This window comes from Carya illinoinensis, chromosome 6 (assembly GCF_018687715.1).
Source record: "Carya illinoinensis cultivar Pawnee chromosome 6, C.illinoinensisPawnee_v1, whole genome shotgun sequence".
Taxonomy (NCBI): Eukaryota; Viridiplantae; Streptophyta; class Magnoliopsida; order Fagales; family Juglandaceae; genus Carya; species Carya illinoinensis.
This window is the reverse complement of record NC_056757.1, coordinates 10,513,765-10,535,047: the sequence shown is the minus strand read 5'-3', so window position 1 is coordinate 10,535,047 and position 21,283 is coordinate 10,513,765. Positions and strand designations below refer to the sequence as shown.

Genomic DNA, 21,283 nt, shown 5'->3' with positions numbered 1-21,283 from the left:
CACATGAAGTCTATGAAAATCCCACAAACGATGTCACTATTAACTTTGTGTTTCGCACACCTTTGGACCAGGCTCTCAGCAACTTGGGTCTTCAGTCTTGGGCCGAGAAGTCTCTGATACCATACTCAGTATTGTCTTACTGTTTAATGCAAGCAAATAAGAGTTTAGAGAGAGTTCCTAGTACTTGGGGATTCGCCTTTTATACCCTAATCTTGGGGTCAATTGCCCATACCCTGTGTCTGGGGGATGTGTCCCTTATATCAGGTTCCTTTAATATCATGTGGCTCTTTGGGGTGGAGCAATAAATGTGGTGTAACTTCCTGTCCTGTTTATCTTTCGGGTTTACATAGTCAAGTCCTTCCTTCCCTATTCGTTAGAGGATCGAAGGGCTCTCTAAGATTTGTGTCTGCCTATCCGCTCAGGGCTATGTGAGACTAGACTCTATAAGGGGTGCTGAGGTAGCGTGTTCCCCCCTTCTTTGCCTTATGAGGGTTTCCCGCACTTTTGAATTCACAGGCCGCCCTTTGCTCCAAGGCCGAGGTCCTCTGATGAGCCGATGGGTTATTCAGTTGACTTGGGCCTCTCTTGTATTTCAGCCTATGCTCTAGGCCTTTGGCCTGATGGAAAAATCCCCTTTCATTGGGTACAGCCCCTGAATTTCTGGGTTTCAAAAACTTGGATTCATTCGGGTTTTGCCTTAGGTCATAATCGGGCTAACCCGAGTTGGGTTCCGGTCCAAATTTGAAATTTAGGTTCCAGGCTAGATATACCTTGGTACTCGGTCCGAAACGGGATGAACTGTCCTCGTTGGGCCCATTGTTGACTAGACCTATATTGGGCAATCCTTTTATTTAAGAGTTTTGCTACTTATCATCCACACATACCACACATCACATTTTTTTTCTTATTTTAATTTTTTTTTGTTTTATTCTTTGTAAACTAATTAGATTCTTCTACTCATTATCTATATACCATACATTTGGTAAGAGAAAAAAAATAAAAATAAAAATAACAAAAATGTGGTATATAATGTGTGAGGATGATGAGTATAATTTTTTTTTTCATTTAAAACACATCAGTTCCTTAGCTTTGCTATGTTTTTTTTTTTTTTTTTTTGCTCCAATTTATTGTAGTGCCTTTCATTTTAATAATGCATAATTCCACAACATTATCACCTCAACCCACTGTTAACACGCTTAAAATATTAGGCGCTTATCAATTTTTAACCTTAATATGATAACATTGGCATAGTATATCCTACAATTACAAAAGATTAAAAAAAAAAAAAAACACCTTTATACAGTTTTAAGGTTTATAACACTTATTTTTTAAAAAAAGTCAACAAATCTAAAATCTACATAAAAAATATATTTTTAATACTGGACGTCAATTTTTCAAAGGAAATTTACAAATTTGTGTACTCTAATAGTGGCGTGCCCCTTTATTCTTTCAACAGTATTGGCCTCAAATTGGTAATTGATTGTAATATACATTGGTGGAATATATCTAAAATTGGGACTCTCTTCAACCTAAAAATTGTTAAAGCAATGTTGAGGATTCATCCCAGTTTTACAAATGAACCTGATAGCATGAAAGAAGTGGAGTTTTTTCTGTTCGAAGTGCATATAGATTTTTTTCAGAGGTTAGTTACCATTAATGCACATCAGTTGAGGTCTCAAGCAAGAAGTTTTGGAAAGCTATGTGGAAACTGAAAATTCCCTATAAAGTCAAAATGTTTGCATAGAGGGCATGTAAAGAGATTCTTCCCACAAAATCTAATTTGGTTAGGAAGAGGGTAATGGTGGATGACTCATACTGTTTCTGTGATAAATCAATGGAAGATGTAGCCCATGCCCTCATCTTTTGTCCAGCTATACATCAATATTGGGTGAACAAATTTGTTATTTTACAGAAAGTGGATTCATTTAGATCTTTTATGCTAACTGCTATGGAGATTTATTCTACAAAGTCTACTAAATTTTTAACAGATTTTATTCTTATGGCATGGGAGTTCTGGTATAGAAGGAATAAGATGATTCATGAAAGTGTAAAGTTACCTCCTCAACAAGTTATAAGCTATGCTCTCTCCTTCAAAGGTTTTCTGTCTACAGGTTCTTAGCAGCAGGTAATGGCCAAGAATCTAAATTATAGGTGGACTTCCTCCACCAGACCGGTTTAAACTAAATGTAGATGAGGCACTTTTCTTTGATTGCAATAAAACTGGAATTGGAGCTATTCTGCACAGTGATTGTGGTGAGGTGGTCATGGCCCGTAGTAAAGTTGAAGAAGAATTCTTAGAACCAAAAAATGTGGAGGCTATGACAGTTTTGAAAGGTCTCCAATTCTCTTTTTAGACTGGCATTCATAATATTCTTATTGGGAGTGATTGTTTACACTTAGTAGAGGAGATAAACAGTATTGATTCACCTTGCGCTTCTAGGAGAATTGTGATTACTGAAATTAGAAGACTCATGCTCAAATTTATGCATCGTCAAATCTAACATGGTTCCGTATGGCTAATACAACAGCTCATCACCTAGCAAGGCATGCTTGGTCTATTTCTGATGTGGAATTGTGGTGGCATGGAGTTCCTTACTTTATATTGGTAATATTGCTTACATAGATGCCCTTTTTTATAAGAACTCTTAAGGCCTTCTGTGCCTATTTGCAATTAAGTTCTTTTTTCTATAAATAATAATAATAATAATAATAATAATAATAAATTTGTATGATTTTTCTCGTTAAGATAAAAATAAAGAATACTACTATTGAATTATTTGAAACTTATGTTCAGATGGTCAAAATAATACAAAACATTATATTTAAAGCCAAAAGGCGTTTGAAAATATGAAAAAAAAAAGAAAAAAAAATTAAATTCCTTCTATTCTTTTAATGTTTATATTTTTAATTTTTATTAATAAATTATATTGCAACCATGGGATCCGACGTATCTAAGTGGTAATTCCAAATAGCCAAATAGTATTATTTAAAAATAAACATTGTAACATAATGCTTAGGTATTTAAATGAAGAAAAATTTTATTATTTATTTCCATACACTACATATTATATTTTTTATTTTTTAAAATTAATTTTAATTTTATTTTATTTTTTTTAAATTAATTAATTTTTTATTCATCATCTATATATCACATATTTAATAAGAAAAAAAATTAAAAAAAAATATAATGTGCGAACTGATGAATTACAAAGCTCTTTTTTTATTTTATTATTATTATTATATATATTTTTTCCCACAATTTGGGGTTAATCTTTCGCAGTACGTGAGAACAGTAGTTGGGCAAAACACTCCAACTTGCACTTCCCGTCCTCATCTTAATTACTAACTAGTCTTCAATCTCCTCCTTTTTTTCTCTATCTAAGCCTCTGTTTCTCTCACTCCACGATTCATAAACCCTAGCTTGTCAAATGGGCTCTGAGGGATCCAGGGTTGTCGGTGAGCTTTGATTCTTATTCATTAGTTTTTTCTTTAATGGTTTGTTCCATCTGAATTGGGCATCCTTGCAATTTTTTTATATCTTTTTGTGCTAGGTTTTTTGTTTGGATTTTTATTGGCATTCTCTTCTTTGTTGCCGTGGGTGTTACATGAGGGGTTTTGGTTTGGTTTCTATTGGTCTTTTCGGAATTATGGAGTTTCGAGTTTCGTTTTCCATCCACCACCACCGCACCCCCCCCCCCCCCCCCCCCCCCCCCCCCCCCCTCCCCCCCACCTCCCCCCCACCCACCCGGCGCCCGGGTAATTTGGTTTTGAAGATTTGATGGTTTGTTGAGTTCTGGCGCAGTATAGTATAGCGTCTTAACCCTTTCGGTAGGTAAACTGGAATAAGAACCCACTTTGGTGTCGTAATTACAACCCCCCGTAGGCCTTGTTTGATATATGAGTGCTGTTAAGGACCTTCTCAATATGAGTGATTGGTTCGACTGTGTCCACCTATAAAAGTAGAAGAAGCACTGATCAAGTGAAAGGAGAAAAAATACAGACAGCAATAAGAAAAGTGGGGAAGCTGTGATCGTTAATGAAAATCGTATCAAATTTTTTGATGATCACAGCTACGGAAAACAACGTTTAGTTCTTTTTCTCTGAGTTTTACCCAGTGGAGCCTAACATGTACTTAAAGAACGGAATGCTTCTGTGAAGTACTGAGCGATAATGTGGAATTGAATACAGATATGCTTGCAACGATTTTTCTCCATGAATGCCTCATCTACTTTGTTTTTAGGTTAAATTTGTGTATTTCGGGTTGGTTTTACTTGTATACACCTTTATGGTGATGGCCATTTGATGTGTTTGCCATGCTAGTTAAAATCTTTATACATTAGATCTCCCGTGCTTCAATATTTTGATTTTTTGCTTCTGAATGGTAATGATAATGGATTTTGATGTTGATACAAATATTTTTATTGCATTAAATTAAACTAATATGTTTATTATACAAATTTAAATAGGTGAGTTCCAACCGATTAGTTTGGGTTGGAATTAACACAGTTAGGTTTAATGGATTAAATTATAAATACTTTGTGAAAAAAATGAAAAGCTGAAGAAATTTTAGTCCCACTGGGGATGTATGTACTACTCCCCCTTCCTCTCTCTCTTCCTTCTTCAAAATTTGATATTGCATTTAGCATTATCAATATGCTTTTCTGTCTTCATCTTCTGTCTTGAGTTTGCCTAAGTTCTTGATACAAATTGGGCATGTCCTTGCTAGACAGCCTGGACTTTAACATTGTGATCAATCTGCGTTTTCTTTTATTTACTTTGAATAAATTCTATTTCTAATGTGTCCTGAGGATAAGAAAAATTCCAAGAGTCGAAAATGGTTAATGAAAGTGATTGTTCAGGTCAACTGGCCATGGAAAGATACGATGGACCATAGACTTGTCTATATCTTTGAGCTTGAATCCAGATCACACATTTTGTTAACTGTGTTATTGTGGCACTCTGTGGTTAACTCAGCTCTAAACAACTCACTATGGGTTTGGTTCCTGCATTTAATCTTACATTCACAGCGGAACTATGGGTTGATGATCAGAACTTTTCATACTCTTCAGAGAAACAAGGTGGAAGGAGAGTAAGCAGATGGCATTTGGTGGCTTAGTTTAGGCCTTCTAAGATTTGAATCTATGGGTCTCATCCAACCTTTAGTAGTTAAAAATGGGAATACATGGCCTCTTGTAACTAACTTAGTGTGCTAACGTCATGATAGCAATCAATATGTGGCAGGATCACCATGGCTGATAATGGACACACTAGTATCAAGGGAATCTATTCGTCTCCATTCTCTTTGAAGTGAGAATGCTTGTGAATAGATCAATTCTTTTCAGTTTTAGCCAACTTTGGGAGCTAAAAGATTCTGGTATTTCTTGAGAAATGGTGTAGATTTTAACACAAAATATATTAGAAAGTACATTGACAACCTCACTTCGTTTGGGAGAAAACCACAACAAAGGAAACATTTTACAACCTCTCTGTTGGATTACTTCTGCACCACCATGTCACTTGCTACCTCTTGTATGCACTAAGTCACAAAACTTCCATCATCCACGTTGCCTACACTTTCTCCCAACTGCTCAAACTGTCCACTTAACATTTCTACAAAAACTCCATCATACACATTGTCTATACTTTCTTTGAACTGCTCAAATTGCCGACCTCTTCTGAATGCGGCCATGTGCTTGTATTCCCATGAAGTTATCTTACTGCACAAATCTCATGCTGAGCTTCCAAGTCTTTTGCAATCTATCATTTGTCCTACCAGGGCCCCATGGAATGGTTTCTTTTGTAATGTTGGGCTAGAGAAGGGTGATTGATCTTCTTGCCAATCGGAGAAATCTTTTTGGTATCCCGCAAATCGGAGCTATATGGAAGATGGTCCCCATATGCCTTCTACGGTTTATCTAGAGGGAAATAAATCCCCGTAACGTCAAAGATAAGGAATGCTCATTGGAGGAACTTAGAAGCTTCTTTTTCAACACACTTCTTTGGGCAATAGCTTTAGATTTTAATTTTCTTAATGTTTATGATTTCATTGTATTTGTTTCTTGTTTTCTCTTATATACATCGAGTCTACCTGGGCTACGTGTACTGACTACTAATAGAGTTTGTACCTTATATAAAAAATCAATCGTTTGCCCTCCCATCAAATGGAACCTTGCCCCAAGGTTCACTTCGTTTGCTCATCAGTTGTTTCCTTTTCTTATTCCACTTGAATATAAGGTTTGGTTGAGGAGCTACCCTCAAAATATTTTGGGGGGTAGGGGTGGGGTGAGGTTCGAAATTCATTGCTAGGGATAAATTTATAAAAAGATTGGCCCTTCTGTCTTTTTTTTTCGCATATCCTCCCAAGTCAGCTTTTTCACCATTGCAATGGGTGTTTGCCAATGGCATGAGTCAGTTGTGGCTAGCACCTCTATAGGTTGGCTGATTTGACCAAATGTTGCTGCTAATTAACTCTTTCATCTCCCATTTAAGATGATATAATAATCTCTTAGAGAGAGCAAGGTATGAGTGTCATCACTTCTCCTTCAATTTCTGGTTTCTATCCTTCCATATAAGTCCCAGTCAGAGCCTTTTCTCTCTAACCCCTCTACATGATTTACAAGCCACTAAAATTTTCTTTTGGTAGTCTCATAGAATCTACGATGTTTAACCGAAGTGAGTTGCTCATTGAAATGATCACAATCCATGGGACCACACCGAGCCAATAGTTCTCTGTCAAAGATCTCCCAGGTGATTATCATTGCTTCCTCATGATGCCTTTTTTGAAGATATTATGACCATTGATTTGCCTTCCCTCCAAGGTAATATGCAATTATGTGGCAAGACTCACAAGATTCAACCTCTTTTCCATAGGTTTCCCCCGATAGTTGAAGAATTGGAGGCTCATTTCAACCATTTTGTGGGTCTTCTCCAGCTAAACATGTGAAAGCCATTATGATGGATCAAAAATTCTCACATAACTGTCCAACTTCATGCTCTTACTGAGCTTTAGAAGAACTCCCCTTTTCAACTACTCTTAGCTAATTTCGTTCAGGTTTTCATGTGAGGCTGTGAGACATGCATTAATATATCTAAACGCTTCTTCTAAGTGCACCATTTGTTCTGCTATAGGAATTAATCTAAAAGCTTCCAGTTTCTCAATGCCATTCTTTGTTATTAGTAACCATTCTTTGATACCACTTACAGGTCCCAGTAGTAATAACATAGGGAATACAGTAGAAAGTATATTTATTCCTCCACTTTGAGTTGGAGAACACTACAATAATCAAAATAAACGTTTTACAAGACAATTCTCTCCCAATGAGATGCAATTACTACACGTGTGGCTAAAAGATGAAGGCTTTTTGGATAAAGTGAAACAATGGAGGTTATGAGAGGAGGAGCTTCTTCTTTAGGAGGAATTACATGGGATTGATGTATTAGCAGAGGAAAGATCCTTATCTATGGTGGAGGAGTTGAGAAAGAAGGAAAGTATCAAGAATTGGAAAGAGCTGTCCTAATAGAGGTGATAAGCTGAAGACAGAAGTCAAGGGCAATTTGGTTGCATGAAGGGGGTGAGAATCTAGGTTTTTCACATTGAGTGGCCAACTTGACTAGAAGAAATAATACTGTTGAGTCTATGATGGTGGATGAGCAGGTTATACAGATCCCACAGAAAATAGATAGCAGATTCAAAAACTCAGTATCAGATCCGGTCATGGCTTCTTATCAAAAAAAAAAGTATCAGATCCGGTCATGGCTCTCTTCAAGCGTATTCCGATCAGGCATTTCTGGGGAACAATTACAATAATCTCTTTTCGGAATTCAATTGGCAGCCAAATGTGGATGGGCTTACGTTTGACTTTATTGGTATCAAGGGGACCAAATGGATGGAAAGAGAATGCTTATGATCACGTTAATTGGGTTTTTTGGCCGTATTTGCTTTGGAGACGATTTTGATCTGAAGTGGATGGATTACACATTGCATTTTCTCAATGTGGTTTTGTATTCTAATCAATGGTTCTTCATTTGGTTTCTTTTGTAGCTCTCAAGGCCTAAGGCAGAGATACACTACCGTCCTTTTGTTTGTTGTTGTCATGGACTCTTTGAATAGAATATCGACTAGAGCTATAGATAGAGGTCTCTTGTCAGTTTTTTTTTTTTTTTGGCAAGCTACAGAAATACCGACCAGTGGCTTGTGTCACATCTCCATTTTGCAGATAATACACGGATCTCATGTGACTGTAGATTCAAATCATTTTCTTCAATTGGATTGCTTACTATGATGCTTTGGAGCTACCTTGGGACTAAAAAGACTAGGCCAAATCAGAATTAGTTCTTCTGGGGCCTGGTGAAGATATTAGTTGATTGGCTAGCATAAAGAGATGTAGGGTGGGAGATTTATCCGTGGAGTGGGGATTATAGTCATTCAAGTACAACATAATCTGGGATAACGTTGTTGTGAAGATGGTACCGTGTTTGGCAAGAAGGAAACTAACTTTGATCAGCAGAACTTTATCTAACTTCCCTACTTATTATCCACGTTTGATTCCTATACCAGCTAGAGTGGGACATCAGATTGAGAACTGCGGATTGATTTCTTATGGGTGCACTTGGTGAGGAGTTCAAGTATTGTCGTATCAGCTTACCAAAGACTTGTACCCTAATCTCTGGTAATTCATGCCCTTCTTGGAAAATGGCTTTGGCGTTTTGCCATGGAAAGGGATGCATCATGACTATGGTATTTTGCCACATTGGGAAGGTGGAGCTCTAATGAAGTGTTCTTATAGGATTGGTGTTTGGTAATATATAAGAAAGGGATGGGGGCTCTTCTCAAGCTTGATCAAATTTGAGGTAGGCAATGATGTTAGGATCCGATTCTGATGTGAGATTTTGCGTGGAGCTAGGCCTTTGAAGGCTATTTTCCTAGAGTTATTCAGGATTGTGTGTGACACCTTAGTGGCTCACACATGGCAGAGCTCTAATGATTATAGAAAATAGTATATCACCTTTATTCGATGAGCACACAATTGGGAGTTTGAGTTGTTTTGGACATTCTTCAATCTCTTGATTGGTGGCCTAAGTCTCTCTGGCTCCCCGTATTTTTCTTTTTCCTCTCACCAATTAGCTGCTTTCTCTTGTGTACAGCCAATGTACTTGGACTATGCACACCCCTTTGCAATCTTAATATTTAATTACTTATAAAAAAAACTGTCAGGGTGGCAGTGTCCTTGTGATACGAAGCAATGATAGCACCTTGTAACTATCCCACATATACTTGCCTATAACTCAGGGATTCAAGTGTAATTAGGAATATAAATTAGGTGGTCTCTGGTGTATTTATGCTGAGATCTTTTCTTGCTTGCAAATCTCATAGTCTAAATTTGTGTGTATGTATCACATAAGAAAAAGGAAAAAGAAAAAGAAAAAGTGTGTATGTAGAGAGGGAGGGTGGGGTGTGGGTGTCTCCAATGTTTGAAAGTAGTAATGTATCTAAATAAATGGACCTGTATGTGGTTGCCACAGTTCTTTTCTTTAATTTTCGTATTGAGAACTGAAATTAATGTGTAATTTCACAATATTCATAAAATAGTATAGCTATCTCATTGGCAAATCTAGTGTTGGCATTTCAGGATATAAGTATGGTTGGGTTTTTAATTATGTGATTGAAATTTGTGGTCATTGCAGTTCCCAGGAATTTCAGATTACTGGAAGAGCTTGAGAGAGGTGAAAAAGGAATTGGGGATGGAACTGTTAGCTATGGAATGGATGATGCTGATGATATATACATGCAGTCATGGACAGGGACTGTTATTGGTCCGCCCAATGTTGGTTTCTTGTTTCTCCTCTTTTATTTTCTTACCATTGTCTCTATGCAGTTTTCGTATATGAATGAGTGTATGACATATCAGAAAAAGTATATGAACTGGTGTGTGAGGGCTGGCTTCCTTTCTCAGTTATTTTTGGAATTACTATGATTTTTCTAGTCACTGATGACAATCTATTTGACTTTAACTAGTGACTATTAACATTTTGAATCTTATACTGTAAAATGGTGGGATCTGGAGTGCTTTAGACGAATGTAAAAAACTGGCACTTTTAATGGCTGAATTATCTTTACAGATATGCTTTAATATTGATTATGCTTATAATCATGCTGCCAATCAAATAGGTTGTACAGATTGTATTTTAACGATAGTCATGCACATGGTCAAGTAATAAGGTTTGGCTGCAGGGGATCTTAGGTTCATAACTCTTATAGAAGTGAAAAGTTAAAAAAATGAATGTCATTATGAATAGTTAAGATCTCTCTTTTGCAGCTTGACAACACTTGGATGGTTTTTTCTATCTGAGCTCAACTTTCTTGATTTCCGCTTTCTGTTGTGGAACTTTTATGCCTAGTTGACTTCTCACAGTCATATGTAGTCACTATCTGTAATTTGTAGTTTACTTATAAAAAAAATCTGTGATTTGTAGCAATCATGAATGACACATTTATGTATTAATGCTGATAAACTGTAAAAGTCAATTGTTCTGAAGCAGTGGCTACTAACTTCCTTGATACATATTGATAGTTAGGTTCACAACTTTGATATGCTCTTAATTTATTGTGTTGGTCATATATAATTACCATTAATAGTGGTAAAATTTTTTGACCAAACCCACACATTTTATCTTTCTATCTGAAGATCAATTAACCTTCTTGCTATTTGCTCCATTAAAATACCAGATCCATTTATCTTTTGACTCAGCTTGAATTTCTTGACATTAGCCCTTTTTTGATCTTTTTTCTTTCTCCCAATTTGAGTACTAAAAATGTCTAATCTCGGGAAAATAGATCTATTTAAGGATAAAGAATGGAGAAGGAGGCAATATGGTGCAAAGGCATCAACATTGGAAATCTATTTGAAATCTCCACTTAGTTTGAAACTTGCATTTATAATCCAGCCCAGGTGTCCTGTCAGTTATTTTAATTTTGGATGGTATCCTTGCATGTTACATGCATCTTGAGATGGTTCTAGAATGTAATTTTCACGTGTCCAAACACTCTAGTATTGTTAGTTACAATATAGTTGTGAGATGGTTCACCTAGAACTGAATAGTGTTTCGGATTTCACATTCAATTTCTTTCACTTTGAATTTATGACCTGATTCATATCAATAATATTTCTCTTACTTATCAAAAAAATAAAAAATAAATTTATGACCTGATATTCACTGATCAACATTGCAAATGTCTATCTTTCACCCTTATAACTTAAGTAGCAATAATTGATGTTTTGTTGTTCATGCTGCTTTCAGACTGTTCATGAAGGGAGAATCTACCAGTTGAAACTGTTCTGTGGGAAGGATTATCCAGATAACCCACCTTCAGTTAGGTTCCAAACCCGGATAAATATGACTTGCGTCAATCAAGAAACTGGAGTGGTAGGTTATATGACTCTTTTAAGGCAATTTATACTGTCATATGATTGAAGAGAAGCTTATCAATGGTCAAATTACCAGGTTGAACCTAGTTTATTTCCAATGCTTTCTAATTGGCAAAGGGAATATTCAATGGAGGATATATTGACTCAACTGAAGAAAGACATGGCATCTCCCCAAAACCGGAAGCTAACTCAGCCCCCAGAAGGCATGTCCATTTTACATTTGATTTATGAATTCTGGCTTATCTTCTTGTCTTTCATCTATAGCAATCTCATGAGAAACTTGGGCAAGAAAATAGGGGGAGGGTGTTTGATTTGCTTTAGGTTTTATTGCTGAAGAGGTGTGAGCCATCCTAATTAGTTGATAAAGTTACCAACCATTATTGAGTTGTGGTACTCTGGTGGACTTACTGAGAAAGTGTAAAAAGAGATAATGATGTACTAAATTTAATTTGAAGTTGCATTAAACTGGTTAGGGTAGCATTAACACGTGTCTCCAGTGTGTCATTGGAGCCTGTTTGGATCACCACCTGCTTACGAAAGTATTATACTTCTCTTATGTATCTCTATGCCCAATGAAGTCTTATTATGTAGATCATGTTGTGCTTGATAGTTCCAAGCATCGTCCTTCTCTAACAGGGGAAAGAACAGACTCACACCTAGGGATATATGAGTGCTATTCGGCAAATGGATCACTTTTTAATAGTTATTGTAGCATGAACTTCTGTATAGGGCCTTAGTTTTTATTATAAGTAGCTAAGGTGGCTGGGAGTTACAACTTGCGTCAAACTTGTGAAAGAAAACTTGCTGTGCAGTGCTACTTTGAAGTTCCTAATTTCATGATATGGAATGCAAGGGCATTGGAAATTTGATATCTGCAGGGCAACTTAGAAGTTTGGATGGTTTTCATAAATTGAAAGTAGTAGTACTGCTAGAACCATTTGTTTGTGGCAATAAGGCTTCTTGAATTGGAAACAGAGTGATGTTACCACCATTAGTTTTCTAAGGAAAAGGAGGAGTATGGGAAGATTTGGATTCTATGGAATGTAAAGGTTAAGCTTGATTTGATTGAGTCCTCTTCTCAATCCAATACTGTTGTTTTGTTTTGGCTTTTGTTTATGCTAGTTGTGGTTTTATCAACAGAAGGGAGCTGTGGAAGGAATTATGTGAACTGTAAATTCATGGTCTTCCTTTGATGCTTTGGGGGAGGAAGGGGGGGCTTCAATATCTCAAAGATTGAGTGCAGAAAAAGACTGGAGGGAGTCCAAAACCTTGGATTGCTATTGGAGACTTTAACAGCTGTGTTTAATCTTGTGGATTGATTGACTTACCTTCGAAGGCTCTAAATCCTATTGAAGTTAAACATCAAGACTGAGGGCATTGGATTTGGGCAAGGCTAGACCGTGTGTTTTGTAGTGCTTTGCTGCTGTGGTAACATATCTGTACAGTATCTTCCGAGTGTCTGTAACAGTCTGTTCTTATGGACCTTCTTTGCTGCTTCTTCTCTTGGTATCTAGAAAAGATTGAAGCTTATGGAGATCTGTTCTTCCATTAATTCAGGGGATGCTTAATTTATTAAAGGCTTTACCTGGATTAGGAAGGAATATTAATTTTTGGCATGATGATTGGTCTGTGCTAGGTTTGTTAGCTCAAAAAGTTAAGGAGATTTCAGAACCCAAGTTCCTGTTGGAAGTTATTCTCATCTGGTGGGAATGGGGCCAGGTTAATTTCAATGTTGGGAGTTGTTCTTACTACTCAGATATGTTCCCGTTCCTGTTACCTAAGGTCTGGAACTGATGTTCTCATTTGGAAGGCAGCTAGAGATGGTTGTTTTTGGATAAAATCAATCTGTTGTTTGATCAGGTCTCATGGTCAGCAGGTGCTATGTACTTGCAAGGATATCAGTGATTATGTGGAGATGTTTCAATAATGGCCGTCCTTTTGATGCTAACATTAAAAGCGTCTTTCTTGGGCAATTAACTACGACACTTAGGGCTGTACAAATTACCGAAAAACCGACCAGAACCGAATCAGACCGGCCGCCGGAGATCGGAACCGGCCGGAACCGGAGTAGAACCGGTCGGCGCACGGTAGTTTTTATGAAAAACCGATGTCCAGCGGTTCGGTCTCAGTTTGAACCTGGGCCAGACCGCTAAATCGACCGATGGTTTAAATCTATTTTTTTTTTTTGAATTATACATATATGAAACGACGCCGTTTCACTTAAACTTAAGTGAAACGGCGTCGTTTTAGGACTTAGTATTTGAAAAAAATAATAAAAGGAACGGCGCCGTTTAACCCTAGGGCTAACACAGCACCCGTCCCCCTTTCTCTTCTTCCCCGTTTCTGTTCTTTAACACAGCGCACGTCTCAGACACTTTGCCGCCGCCGCCCCCCTCCTCTCTCTCTCTCAAGGCACACGCAGCCACGCAAGGCCAGCTCTGTCGCCAGCTCCCTCCCTCTCTCTCTCTCTAATCTCACCTCGTGGCGTCATATCTCTCTCTCTCTCTCTCAAAAATCTCAGTCACCGTGGCTTCACCGTGGCTTCATCGCCCTCTCTCGCTCTCTCTCACTGTGCAGACAGCAACCGATGATGCCGACGAACCGACCGGAGTTACGCCGAGACCAAGGACGACGGTTTCCTCCCCATTCTCCGGCCGGTTGCGGTCGAGATTTGTGTCGTTTTCCCACGTCGGCGAGGTTTCGGTTTGACGCCAACGCATCAGTTTACACCCCTAACGACACTAAGGAAGGTAGCTCAGTTAGAGGGAAGTCTAAAGGGAGGACAATGTGAAGACAGGAAACACAAGGGGTTGGGGTTGGGGTTGGGGTTTGGCTTGGGTATTAGTTTTACGGGAAACAAGGGGTTGAGGTTCAGTGTAATTTTTTGGGTATTTTGGGTAGTTTTGGGATTAGTGTATTTTGGGTTGTTTTTCACGGGCTTTTTTGGGTCATTAGGGACGCTTTATTATGGGCTAGGTGTTTTCTTGTATACGTTCAGTGTACTTGATTACTGCTTTTGATATATAAAATATTTTTACTTATCGAAAAACATTAAAAGCTGTCATTTTTGCTTAGCTTAAAATGTGATCGCTGTCTATGTCCTGATGTTGAGACTCTTGGATCATATGCTGAGTTTAAGTGAGTTAGCTGCCATGATCTGGAAATATTTTTCATTGTGGCTTGGGCTAAGATGTTTGGAGGGACAGTCATGGTATGACGTGATGAGTTTTTAGTTCAACAAGGCAAAGCTAGTTCTAAGGGACAGTGAACATGGGATGATGACTCTCTCTCTTCGTCAATCAGTTATGTCTAATTCCGGTGAGAACCGTTATTTTCCCCCTCTACAAATTTTTGGCGCTTTATGCTGGAATCTTTTCTCCTCCTTTCTTTATACCTAACAAGAACTCTTTCTTCCTGTTAGTTTCTGCTTTTTGTTTCTTTTGAGAGGTGGGTTTGTTGTCAAGCTCCAAGTGTTTGAAGGTGGAATCAAAGACTTTCATCTTCTCGAAGGAGGGTGGTAATATTCATATTACAGAGAGAAGAAGAAGGGCGGTCAATTGCCTTTTTTTCAGTGTATCGTCAACGACATAGGTGGCAAAGGTGATGGAGGAGTGCTTGGCACACCTGTGGTGTGATTGTTTCCTCAAAAAGGTGTGGGAGGAAAATAAAGTTATCATCATTCAACGTCTTGCTAATCCAAGGGGCTGTTTTTTGCAATTGGATGAGTATGGGAACGGTAGAAGCCCTCCTTGGTTGTCCCTAAAGGCTTGAACAGCAAAGGTTGGGAGGGGTTGGGAGGACTTTGTGTTTAACATCCACTTGGTGGGTGGAATCAATTTCTCTGTGTTAGTTTATGAAAACAGAGCACTATATGCTCGCACCGATATTGTTCAGGAACGGTGTAGGGAGGGGTCTAGAGGATTTTTGTCTGCGGGGAGGGGCATCCCTCCTAATGGTGCCTTTTATTTGATTCTGAAGAAACCAGCATGCCCCCCGGTTAATAGTTGCTCACGGTGGGGAGGGTGATGTTCGGAGGAAGGGGAAGATGATTGTTGGAGCAATTCAAAATGGTTTGCAACTCTCTTCGAATGTGGAGAAGTATCATCACATGAAGGCATGCGGGGGGTGGTAGTTTGCATTCTGTGAGTATTCTGGCAGTGGGAGAAGTCAAAGGGATGCTGTGGGCTGCCACAGCTGAGCTGTCAGGCGTTTTAGAGAAGATAAGTGGTCTGATGACCAACATTGACTTGGGCCTAAATTTGGTTATGGGCTTGGGCAGTGGGTTGATTGGCCCATGTAACTTAAGCTCTTCCTCAACAAATGGATGTGGGCCAAGGAAGCAGCCGGATGTGGTAACAGGCTGGGCTTGAATAAAGGTTTCAGATGTTCTATCCTGAGGCCCACTTCCCTTACATGGTAGGCCAAAACTCTATCCGAGGCCTCTTCAGCCAGTACGAGTGTCAACACTCAGTCATTGTCGACGGTAGCTCTGGTCACCATTCCGTCGTCACAGAATAGGTCTCTAGTCGACAACTAGTAAGTCAGTGCGATTCCTGTCTTGAGTAGGGCAAATAATGTAGGAGAGGCTGTGGAAACCTCTAGAGTCATGCGATCTGAGGCCCTTTATGATAACCATGTCAAAGATGGCCATTCTTTACCCTTCGGTTGCCCGCAGTTGCCCCTCTCAGCTTTTAATGGGCCAAATGAGGTCGTCGTCGTTGAAAATGAGAAGGAATCTCCTATGTTGAACGTCAAGGAGGTTCCTTCAAGGGTTCTCTGCACTACTGAGGAAAATAACATGGTGTTTTTGGCTGATGGGTTTGTTGAAGAGCATGATTTGCCGCTGGTATGTAGGGGGATAGAGGTGGATTCTACTTTTGATGATCTGGATGATATGGGCGATGAGCCTAGTCCTATTTGCTCAAGACCCCTGCCTCTCCTTTGGGCTGCTTTGCATTCAAATTGTGTATTACAGAAAGTGGACGAAATTCGTGACTGTGTAGGGATTTCATGTGAGGGCTTCAAAGAACAATTTAAAGCTCTTCTTACTGCTATTGAGGCGGGACAACCTTTTTTGGCTTGATCCTCCTTGAAAAAAGAAAGGGAGCTTAAGAGATTGGCATGTTCTATCAATTATGATGTAAGGGAAGGTAGTGCTAGTAGAGGAAGGCATAAAGACAGGGCAAACAGCAGTGATACATGAAGCCAAAGATTCTTTCTTGGAATGTTCAGGGGTTGAATGACCTGTGTAAGGGTCTTTGCGTAAGAAATTTGATTTGGGAAGGGAAAGTGGATGTCATTTGTTTGCAGGAAACCAAACTAAAGTTCACTGACAGAAATATTATAAGAAGTTTGTGGGATGGTTATTCTTGCTTCGTAGGGGGCTTTGGGAGGTATTATTTTGATGTGGGATAAGAGAGTAGTAAATCTGGTAGAAGAGTATGTTGGGGAATTTCTTGTAGCTTGCTCTTTGAAGAATGTGGATGATGGTTTGGGGTGGCATTTTGCTGTTGTGCATGGGCCCAATGTTGATAGTGATAGAAGATTTCTCTGGGATGAGGTGGCTGGTTTGTGTAGTTGGTGGGAGGGTCCGTGGTGTATTGGTGGAGATTTTAACATCACTCGATTTCCGAGTGAAAGGTCGGGGAATTCTTGTATAGGTTCGGGCCATTCGGCCATGGCTGATTTTTCTGATTTAATTTTTGACATGGGTTTGGTTGATTTACCTTTGCCAAGGGGTGATTTCACTTGGTCGAATGGGAGGGCATGGTCTAGGTTGGACAAATTTCTCATCTCTCCTTCTTGGGAGGCGCACTTGCTTGATTTATGTCAAAAACACCTCCCAAGATTAAGTTCTGATTATTTCCCCATTCTTTTGGACTGTGGGGGGGTATTCATGAGGGGCGGATATATTTTAAATTTGAGAACATGTGGCTAAAAGTTGATGGGTTTGTAGAAAAGGTGAGAGCATGGTAGTCCTCTTATCAGTTGTCGGGTACAACCCAGCTTTGAAGAATGACTTGAAGAAATGGAATGAGGAAGTTCTTGGGAACATAGCGGACAAGAAAGTCTCTTTTCGAGGAGCTTCATTGCCTTGATGAAAAAGAGGTTGTTGGGGATCTTTCAGCTGATGAGAAAGATAGGGAACTTGGTGTTGCTGCTGAGCCGGACAAAATCACTGGAGGCAACAAAAGTCTTAGGCTTGTTGGTTGAAGGAAGGAGACAAGTGCACCAAATTCTTTCATAGAGTTGCCAACTCTCTTCGAAGGAATAATGCCATTGAGGTGCTTCACTCGAAAGGTAGTGTCCTTACGGATCGTCGGGATATTAAGGATCACATTGTTCATTTTTATGAAAAGCTCCTTATGGAGCAATATTCATGGCGAATGACACTTTGATCCTTTGAGAGTCAAATTATGATCACATTTGTTCATTACGGGCACTCTTGTTATGTTTTGAAGCGGTATTCAGCTTAAAGGTGAACTTGTTAAAGTCTGAAATTGTCCCCGTAGGATTGGTCAATAATTTAGGGGATTTGGCTGATATTTTGGGTTGCAAGGTCTCAACTTTGCCTATGAAGTATCTTGGTCTTCCTTTGGAAGCTCCTTATAAATCGAAGGCAATTTGGGATGGGATTATAGAAAAGATTGTAGATTGGTTGATTGGAAAAGGATCTATTTGTCCAAAGGGGGAAGAATCACTTTAAGCAAGAGTACTTTATCTAATATCCCAACCTACTTCCTTTCTTTATTTCCTTTGCCTGTAGTAGTGGCTAATAGAATGGAAAGGATCTTCTCGTGCTTTCTTGTGGGGTGGTTTGGAGGATGAAAAGAAATTACACTTGCTCAAGTGGGACAAAATTTACACTCCTTTATCTTTGGGAGGTTTGGGGATTAGAAAGCTGCAAACTTTCAACAAGGCACTCTTGGGGAAATGGTTGTGGCGGTACCATCAAGAAGGGGATCTCTTTGGAGGATAGTTATTGATGCCAAATATGGGAGTATTTGGGAAGGTTGGTGCTCAAATGAAGTAAGAGGGGCATACGTTGTGGGAGTGTTGAAATTCATTCGTAATGGTTGGGGGGAGTTCTCCAGAAATTTCAGATTTGAGGTGGGTATGGGTAACCAGTTCAGATTTTGATGTGACTTATGGTGTGGGGATGAGGCCTTGAAGAATACTTTCCCTCCCCTTTATAGAATTGCCTCCAACAAAGATGCTTCCGGAGCTGATTATATGGATAATATAATCAGCTTGCTTTATTAGAGATGTCCAGGATTGGGAGGTGGGGGACATCACTGATTTTTACAGCTTGCTTTATGCTCTTAACATAAAATCTGGAGGGGTTGATAGATTACTTTGGAACCAGCTAAGAACTTCTCGGTTAGATCTTTTATACAAGGCCATGGCGTCTCATTCTTCTACTTTTGGAAAAATATTTGGAGATGCCAAGTGCCTCTCAAGGTGGCTTTCTTCGGTTGGTTGGCTTCTCATGGGAAAATCCTTACTATTGATAAGTTGAGAAAGCTTGGTATCATTGCAATGGGTTGGTATTTCATGTGCAAAATGTGTGGTGAATCGGCGGATCACCTTCTTCTCCATTGTGATTGTCGAAGGCTTTGTGGGATGAGGTTTTTGCTAAGCTGAGCATTGCTTGGGTGATTCCCAAGAGGTTGGTGAATCTTTTGGCCTGCTGGAGAGAGGGATTTAAGGCAATCTTCAAATTGCAATCGTTTGGAAGATGGTACCTCTCTGTCTTATGTGGTGTATTTGGAATGAGAAGAATGGGCACTGTTTCGAAAATAGAGAACGCTCGGCAGGAGGGATTAAAGACTTCTTTTTTCATACATTGTTGCTTTTCGCTTCGATTATTGTAATGGATGGGTCTAGTCTAAATGACTTCTGTGCTGTTTTTCTTTAGTTTGTAATTAGTTGTTTTTCTTTCATATATTTCCTGTGTACTTGGGCTATGTCTAATTACGTGGTTTAATAAATTTTTTACTTATAAAAAAGAACAAGGCAAAGCTAGCTCTCTGTTTTGAGTTGTGGTTGTCTTATTAGCTGTGGTAGTTATGGCCAAGGAATTGTACAGCAAGAAGGGAGGCTAATTTGGGTACTTCAGTTGGATTTACTGATCCCAAAAAAAAAAAAAAACATTGGGTACTTTAGATGGATTGATTGCTCAGATTGAATGCGTGCTCATTGTCATTGAGATAATTACCAAGCTGCCAAAGGTTAAGAAGTTTGGCAGTGACCTATCTAAAATTCATCATCTTGGTATTTCTCAAATTTCTTGCAAACAACCTCAAGTTCAATTTTCTTGAGTGGCAGAGACCCTTGCTAGGATGTGTTAAATGTAATGTGGATGGAAGTTGCCTAGGGAAACCCTTTTATTTCGTAGAGGTTGGGGTTTTGTTGGCTTTGTTTTCAACTCATTATAGCCATGGTACTAATTCCTGAAGTCATGGCTGTCCTAGATGGCTTGAGTTTTTCTTTTTCTTTTCTGACGGCAATGAGGAATCCTGGAGACTGCAAATGCAACATGTCTTTTTTGAACTCACAGGGAGGTTCTTAATCTATGGGATGATAGTCCTATTGCAGTTTCCAGACTGAATTTGAGGATCACTCATGTTTTAAGAAAAGTGAACGGCATAGCAAATTTCTTTGCAAAAAAGGATGCAGTTGGTGTTACATGCACTTTCCAAAATGCTCTCGAGCGTCCTTTTGTAGGGATGTTGTAGAATGCAGAGGGCAGGAATTTCTTGTCTATGTTATACATAATTTTACTGGAGAATTTGCTTATTCTACTTTAATTTGCTCTTACCATTTAAAGAGCATTTACATGAAATGATTTTTAGGGTTTGATTAAATAAGAAAAAGACGACTTTCAAGTCAAATGGAGATTATCAGTTCTGGAGGGACCAACCATTGCACTTATAGGTGAAGGTGTAACACAGCAGAAGGCCACAGCTTTTGTGTGTTACATTGAAGATCTTTTAAAAATATTTAAAAAATGAGTAATGCTACACACGATATGGTGCAGTATGCTACCAGCATAAATTAGACAGCGGAATCTCATTAAGGGTAACTGAAGCGTGTTGCTTTTCAAAGTAGTAAACTATTGGGGTCAAGCATGAGCATCCTCCCCATAATTGATTAGTTCGGCTGGCTTTCCAAAGTACAAGCCGTGTTTATATTGATTTAATTATATAATTAGTTAGCTTTTATTTATGGTTGATAAATGTTATATAGAAGTAGGAAGTTAATGTGTGGATGTATTCTTCAGGCAATGAAGAGGGAAGGATGGATCAAAAGGGGCTAGTACTGAGATGCTGTATTGTGTAAAAGTCAGGTGAGAGACATGAATGAAAATGATAATGTCAATGTCAATAAACATATGCATTGGATGATTCCTATTCATATTTCATAGTCCAATGCATTGGAAATTGTAATTAAGGACCACTCTAATATGGAACCTTGGAGTTGTTTGAGAGATTGTCACTACTTCATTTCTCTATGATAATATATTTTTATGTTGTGAGTTTGGACTATGCTACGCCCGAACCTTGAATTTTGATCATATATATATATATATCTCTCTGTGGGCTTGATCTATGGCAGTTTCCGTACATTGTGCATCCGAAATTACAATAATTTTTGTTCTTTTCGCTAGAAAAGGCAGCAACGAGATCGCCATTTTAGTCAAAGATAAAGGGTGGTTACATTGATCCACAAGAGGCGCCGCAAAATAAATAAATAAATATTACGTATTTTTAAAGATAGATGATAGTTACCAACACAATTATGCATGTGTCATATAATTATTTTGAAAAAAGTGAATAAATATAAAATTTATATAA

General features: G+C 38.7%; 1 protein-coding gene across 1 annotated transcript; it reads left to right on the top strand.

Annotated features, from left to right (window-relative positions):
• The first annotated feature begins 3,288 nt into the window (after window positions 1-3,288).
• LOC122313511 (ubiquitin-conjugating enzyme E2 variant 1A-like) lies at window positions 3,289-20,974 on the top strand. The gene is made up of 5 exons (XM_043128591.1): window positions 3,289-3,456; window positions 9,685-9,824; window positions 11,299-11,424; window positions 11,503-11,629; window positions 20,710-20,974. Exons 1-5 carry the CDS (start codon window positions 3,429-3,431, stop codon window positions 20,766-20,768), a joined length of 480 nt encoding a protein of 159 aa, XP_042984525.1. The 5' UTR covers window positions 3,289-3,428; the 3' UTR covers window positions 20,769-20,974.
• Window positions 20,975-21,283: the final 309 nt, after the last annotated feature.